General features: G+C 40.4%; 1 protein-coding gene across 1 annotated transcript; it reads right to left on the reverse strand.

The window, feature by feature from the left end:
• Positions 1-4,632: 4,632 nt before the first annotated feature.
• LOC118931150 (olfactory receptor 5L1-like) lies at positions 4,633-5,583 on the reverse strand. Its single transcript, XM_036923344.2, has one exon. It carries the CDS (start codon positions 5,581-5,583, stop codon positions 4,633-4,635), a length of 951 nt encoding a protein of 316 aa, XP_036779239.2.
• Between the last annotated feature and the right edge of the window lie 2,038 nt (positions 5,584-7,621).

Raw genomic sequence — 7,621 nt, forward strand, 5'->3', positions numbered from 1 at the left:
CACTATATATATGTGTGTGCAAAATTTAAAATGTATTTTTAACCTCACAACATCCATGAAATAGAAATATTTAATTCCCGTTAGTTTAAAAAAAACAGCGTAGGAATTTACCTTAATTCTCACAAAACACAAGTGTTCTGGGGTGAGTGGAGAAGGAGGTGTTGTTTTTTTAATGTGAGACAGATACAGTCAGGGCCTTTCACTTATAGGAAATGCCAACAACAAGAACACCCTAATTTTCCTCCCCTCCTGACCCTTGGTATGTCTAGCCATGATGTACAGGGACCAGTTGATTGTTCCTGGAGGAAGGAGAATCCAGCCTAAGCCCAAACCAGCCAGGCATTTTCCCAAACTTAAAGTGATTTCAAAGAGGTGAAGCACATGTGCATTAAGGAATCCCATTTTGGAAACAAATGGTTCTTCTGAAAATGTGGTTTTCATTCTTCAAAGGTGGATAAGAGTGAGTTGTATGTTCCTGACTTTAAAGTAGTACATAATTTTGAAAACTTTTTCCTTTTTACAAGTTTAAAGATGAAAAATCGGGCTGTTGATTACTTACAGAAGTTCTTGACCAGAAGTAGTTTTGATTCCCATGGGGCATCTGACAATGACTGCAGACATTTGGGAGAAGAACCGCTGACATCAGGTGGGCAGAGCCCAGGGCGCTGATAAACACTCCACCAGGCACATGATAGTCCTCCTCCCCACACACACACCAGCCACACGTGCAAACACCAGAGGATCATCTGGTCCAGAATGTCAGCAGTCCCGAGGTGGGGAAACCTGCTGTGGAGACACACTTCACAGTGCTTAGCACAAGCCCAAGTGTCCCTGTCCTTTCTGCTGAGACGTGGGTCACCTGTGAGTGTCCCTACATGAACAGCCCTGAGGGCTCCTCACTGCCTCTCTCTGCATCAGATGACTGTCAGGGACCCTCCAGGTGCGGATGTGCCCTAAGAGCTTGGATAGAACAAGGCAGGACAGGTATCCCTGCCTGTCCCCCCCATTCCAGCCCAGAGCATTTGCCCCTCTGCCTACAGTCCCGGAAGGTAAGACCATCACTGAGCAGGCAAGGAGCTGGGCTTGAGGGGAAGGCAGGGGGCCTTTGCTGCCCTGCTGCCACTCCTGGGAGCCCCAGGTGAGGGCCTGGCACAGCTGGGGTGCGGGCCCCATACACCACGGCCACCGGGGGTCTTCATGCCTGAAGGTTGTGTAAAGACCTGCGCAGGGTTTGGATTCCCATCATCTTCATGTAAAGCCTCCTTCACCGAGTGCCGTAGGTGGGGCTGGGGGAGGGCGGGAGGGAGAGGGAGGGGAGGGCAATCAGCATTCCTCCCGATTTCTTCCCACTCTTTTCCCTCTGACATTAACAGCTGTCACAAGGTCCTCGGCTCAGAGGATTAAATTGCTTCCATTTCCCATTTCCCACTGAGATGGTTTCTCAATACACAGAGAGAAAGTGCTTTCATTAACACTCAAAATATGTGCAATACTACTGCCCTCCTTTACAGTTCCTCTTCTCTTACTCATGCCTATAATAAATTACCCTCATGATCAAGAACAGAAAAGCTTCCAACCCCAGAAAATATCATTTATGTCCATTTCCCCAAAACCAGAGTGCAGTCCAACTAACCTGTGGGATAGACATTGCTTCCCCTGTCTCTGAAGACGCTGTGATGGAAAATGTCAGAGGCTTTCTGTTTTTATGTGCGTGTATCCCTGGGGTCCATGTTTCTTAAGCTTCCCAAAACAATCAGTCACCTCGGTGGGACATGAACAAGATACCAAGAAAACACATCACCTTGGGACTCAATTAGTGACTTCTATGGTATATTAGAATATATCAGTACTAGGGCTCAATTAAATGGTAAATGTGAGGTCTTGTGTAAAGTCAGAGCCAGCACTTTCTAACATCTGTGGAAGGTCTCTCTCCTGCAGAAACAGGCTGTAAACCTGGCACCCAGTGCGGCTCTCAACCCTGTGCTGGTTCACAGATCAGTCCTCCTGCTGGACCTCCATCCCCACCCCAGAGACACGGGCCTCACCCTACATGGTCTCTAGGGTCCTTCACGGTTGCCTCCGTCTGCCTGTGTACATGTATAATTCTGCCGCTGTGTAAATATCTGAACTATTGGACATAACTAAAAACCAGCACTTACACCAAGCAGTGCCTTAATCATCATCCAAAAGACGTGCATTGTCTCCAGGCTTACGGGACCTGAATGGCGGTGACGGAGGCAGCTAAAGAATGTGTGCTCGGGGGGACAGAGGACTTGTATGCACAGCACTTCGCCTGGCCTCCCGTCTGCATTCAGACTTTCATACACTTCACGTAAATGGTTATACAACTTCATAAGTGTTCAGGCAAAGAAAAATTAAAACCTCAATGCAGGACCATCACTCATCTAAAGAATGGGCAAAATGGAGATGATTCACAGTATTCATATCAAGTGTAACAATGAAGCAAAACTGAAGGAACAAAATAGCAGCAGACTCACAGACTCCAAGAAGGACCTAGTGGTTACCAAAGGGGAGGGGTGTGGGAGGGCAGGTGGGGAGGGAGGGAGGGAGGGAGAAAGGGATTGAGGGGTATTATGTTTAGTACACATCGTTTGGAGTTCACAGGAAATCAGTGTAGGACAGAGAAGCAAACAATGAATCTGTGGCATCTTACTACCCTAATGGACAAGGACTGCACTGGGGTATGGTTGCGGACTTGATACTATGGGTAAATGTAGTAACCACATTGTTTTTCATGTGAAACCTTCATAAAAGTGTATATCAATAATAACTTAATTAAAAATAAAAAAAAATGAATGCAGATACATGTTGTCATCATAAGCACCATATAACTATATACCTTTTGTCACTATTCATTTATCTCAAGAAATAATGACTGGCTTTCTTGGCCAGGGATGCTGCGGTATTTCTATATGATTCCTGACATCAAATAATTACTTCCAAGAAACATTAAGAAGAGTACATTTCATGGGCCAAGCCCTTGCAGTTTTATTATTATCCTTAAGTCCAAAGATAACTCTGAGGCTGACAGCTTATGCCCAGTTTATATTTCAGAGACCTGAGGTTAAACAAGCTTAAGCATCTCCCTCAAATTCACTTATTAAGGTCTGAACCTGGACTCAGGTATTTAATATCAAGCCACGAGTTCTTCCTACATCACTAAAGCAACAAGCACCTAAATACAAGCATTTAAATTACATAAGTTACTCTGATAAACATACAGACAATAACAAATATGAAATGAAATCTTAAGAAAGTGAGAAGAAATCACACGGTAGGAATATAGGAAACATGAATTATGATCTGACTTTCAAAAGGTGGATATACTATGCTCTAAAATGGGTCTTAATATATATCAGGCTCTAATCCTTGGAATCTGTAAGTGCCAACTTATTTAGAAACAGGTCATGAGAAGGTGTGATCAGATTAATGACTTGAGATGAGGAAATTATTCTGCATTATCAGGAGGGATATTATAAGAGAGAGGAGGCTATCTCACATACACACGTGCCCCCCCTCACAAGAAGATGTAGGAAAGATGGAGAGATGTTTGCGGTGCTAGTCTTGAAGATTAAAGTCATATGACCACAATCAAGGAATGCCTGCAGTCACCAGAAACGGGAAGAAATGAGTAAGGATTGATTAACCTCTAAAAACACCTGAGAAAGTGTGGTCCTGCTGACACCTTAATTTTGGCCAAGTGATACCGAACTCAAATCTCTGAAGTCTACTATGTAAAACAATGATTTAAGACCAATTTACAGTACTCTCCTATAGAAAACAATGGGAAATTATAATAAATTTAGAATAGAATAGATTTAGAAACAGTGAATGCTTAAAAAACATCATGCAGAGCAAAAGAGTTAAAGACATAAAAACTGAAGGAGTTATGACATCACATACATCTACTTTTCTAATCAAAAATTAAGAAGAATAGAAAACAATAGGTAAACATGAAAAAAACAATACCAATACAGCAGATAATTTAATAATCAGCTACAATATACAATGTATAATGCTAAGAGCTAAAGATCCGTCATTCAGTTTTCATGGAAATTTTGTTATAAAATTAGAGTATTATTATCTCCAATTTGCAGAAGAGGTTTTAAAAGTCCTAAAATCATAACCTCAATAGAAAATGTAATAAAAAAGAAAACCGAAATGACTAAGAAACAATACACAGATTTAAACATGCAGGAAATTCACTACAAATTTTCATGAAAAACAGAATATAAACAAATGTATAGTTACTCCATGTAAGGAGGAGGAAGTCAATTTAATACGAGTGGCTGCATGCTGAGAGAATGATAAAAATACATGGCTTTTTATGTGCACTTTGTTAGAAATCTGTTGATGTATCGACACTGAGAATCAAGTCTAACAGTTCCACACCCAAAACCAATTCAAAGCAACTAAATGTTGGAGAAGAGCAGCAAAGGAAACAGATGCATTTGAACTGTCAGTGAGAGGGATAACATATGACTTCATAAGATACGCAAGTGGAAAATAACAAAGCATGCATAGTCCCCGAGCTCATAAAATCTTCTCTCAATGAACATTTCATTCCCATCTACTCAAAACAAACCTCTCATTGAGGGTCTTTGAGTCTAGTTAAGAAAGTAGTTTTTCAAAAGGTAATTTTGATCTCAACACTTTCTTGAGGGATTCTTTCACATCCTTGTTCCTCAGGCTGTAGATCAGGGGGTTCAGCATGGGAATCACGATCGTGTAGAACACAGTGGTCACTTTGTCAGTGTCCATACCATTGCCGGAACTGGGCCGGCAATACATGAAAAGGATTGTTCCATGGAAGACAGCAATGGCTGTGAAGTGGGAGGCACAGGTGGAGAAGGCTTTGCGCCTTCCCTGGGCAGAGCGCATCCTCAGGATGGTGATGAGAATAAACAAGTAGGACGTGAAGATAATCGTGATGGTGATGATCTCATTGCTAGTGGCCACAATGTATATGACCAGTTCATTCAGAGACACATCAGAGCAAGCAAGAGACAAGAGGGGGAGTAGATCGCAAAAGAAGTGGTTAATCACATTTGATCGATAGGATGGGATTTGGAGGCCTAAGCACAAGTGAATCAGAGAACAAACCATCCCACACAGGTAACAACCAAACACCAGCCCCACACAGAGATGCCGGGACATGGTGACCATGTACAGCAGTGGGTTACAGATGGCCACAAAGCGGTCATAGGCCATCACAGCCAGCAGGAAGACCTCAGTCACCACATAGGTACAAAATAAGTAAAATTGCACCATGCATTCCAGAAAGGAGATGGCTTTGTCCTTATTGAGGATATTGGACAATATCTTTGGCACGATGATTGTGGAGTAGCAAAAATCCACAAAGGACAAGTGGCTGAGGAAAAAGTACATGGGAGTGTGAAGTCCAGAGCTGACCTGAATCAATGCAATCATGCCCAGGTTGCCCAAAACTGTGACTCCATAGATCAGAAGGAACAGCACGAAAAGAAAGGCTCTCAGCTCAGGGACGTCAGTTAGTCCGAGAAGAAGGAACTCTGCCACAGAAGAGCAGTTCTCCGTGCCCATCCCTACCACAGGTCAGGCTTCAGAAAACAAATGATAAGTTTCATGCCTCTTCTGAAAATAGAAAAATGGAGATAAAAAAGATGAATATGGACTTCAGAAAATATAATCTTGACATCAGTGTATTTATGGGATGTAACAATAGTTGTCAAAAATGAGATAGAACACCATTGTTAAAAAAATGTCCCAGTGGATCCTGCGGATCAAAACTGACTTAAGCTTTGGAAGAAACCTTAAATGACTCCAAACTTTATCTCTCAAAATTCACTGAGATGATCAACTAGGTTTTGTGCATCCATGTTTTTTTTAATGGGTTCAAAAATACACTTCACAGAAAACAGAAATTAACTTCTGTTCTCTGAAAAAACTTTATAGTATCTGTACACCAGGGTACAACTATTGTGATTCTACAAAATAAATACTCTTTTATTTCAGTTGAGTCAATCAGCAACAAAAATTTGAAGTGACGTTCTTTTCAATTCCACCCTTGGAGAGTGTGACAGAACTTTTTGAAGTTTGTGACTCATGTAAACCCTTGAATTTTGGAAGTATGAAAAATGAGAAATAAAACCTACTCTGAAAATGTTTATTTTACCTATCAAATTAACAAAGTGACTTCATTAGTTGTAATAATAATGATCTATGTTAATAAAGGCTCAGAAAATAAAAGTGTACAAATTTTTCTGGAAAGCAACTAACAGCATATACCCAAATTCTTCACCCTGACAATAATGAAAACTGTATGACATTACTTGTGAGATAATTTATTCTTAATAAGCTGTTATAAGAAATATTTTCTTACATTGATAAAATTCTGAAAACCATGTCCACAGTTCCACTGCAGCATTGTTTATGGTATTAACTAAAGGAAAACATATTTGTCAAAAATAGAGGAATTGTTAAAAATGTTGCATCACATATGAGATCAAAAATTACCATGCTATTTGATGTTATGTTTTGGAAGCAGTAAAAATATTTTTAAAAAGATATCAAATAATATACTGGGTGCAAATATGTAATTGTAAATGATTGTATACATGCAGAGGTATGAATACATATGATATACACATTATATTTCATAGCTTTGATTGTGCTATAAGTGAAAGTTCAACCCTTTTATCCACAGTAGAAAAGAGGTAAGTGAAAATTTTCACAAGACCTTTCAAGTAGTTGGTTGGGGAAACTGGTTTGTGTTCTATATGGGATCTACCACTGAGACTTTTCTTAGAGAAAAGGCATATGGACGTTGAGGAATTAGATTCTCTACCCTCCCTTCCAGAAATCACAGCTGCATATCCATGACTTCACACACATATATGCAATGAGAATTGAGTGAAGAGATTCTGGACTAGAAAGGGAACCTGCTATTTCTCCAGATCTCAGTCTAGTTCTAACAAGGTGGGAACAGCACACCAAGTGAAGTCACGGTTTTTCCTTACCTGACCAGAAAACAAACCCGTGAATGATTTGCCTATTTCAGATTTAAAATGGGAAAATCAACTTGGAAATATGTTCTCCCGGTATTCTAGACTAATAATCAGGAACTAGTATATAGTAAATTCAAAACAAATCCAAAAGAATTCACTTCATTTACTGAGAAAGACAGTTCACACGTACGTCTGACTATCCGTGACCAGCTGGATGGTTCACAAATTCAACCCTCAGAATTGGTGTGACAATTAGGGAGCTGTCCATGGACATAAATTCTACCTTCCATGGCAAAAAGTTGGTCTGAGAAAAGGTGGTAAGAGAAGAGAGAGAGAGACAGAGACAGAGAGGGACAGAGAGAGACAGAGAGAAAGAGAAGGCCTATCATCTATTACTCTATACTTTCATACACATCAATATTTGATGTTACAGAAGAAATTGTTCTAATTTCACCATCCATGGTCCTTGAACACTAACACACAAACGCACTGTAAACAGTAAGTGCACAGGATATGGGTTCTGTTAAAACATTCTCTCAATTGAAAGAGAGAAGGGTTAGGTATATCTGGAAAATAATTGTTTGCTGGGAAAATAGATTCATTTCCATCTTAAA

The sequence above is a fragment of the Manis pentadactyla genome, chromosome 9 (genome assembly GCF_030020395.1).
Source record: "Manis pentadactyla isolate mManPen7 chromosome 9, mManPen7.hap1, whole genome shotgun sequence".
Taxonomy (NCBI): Eukaryota; Metazoa; Chordata; class Mammalia; order Pholidota; family Manidae; genus Manis; species Manis pentadactyla.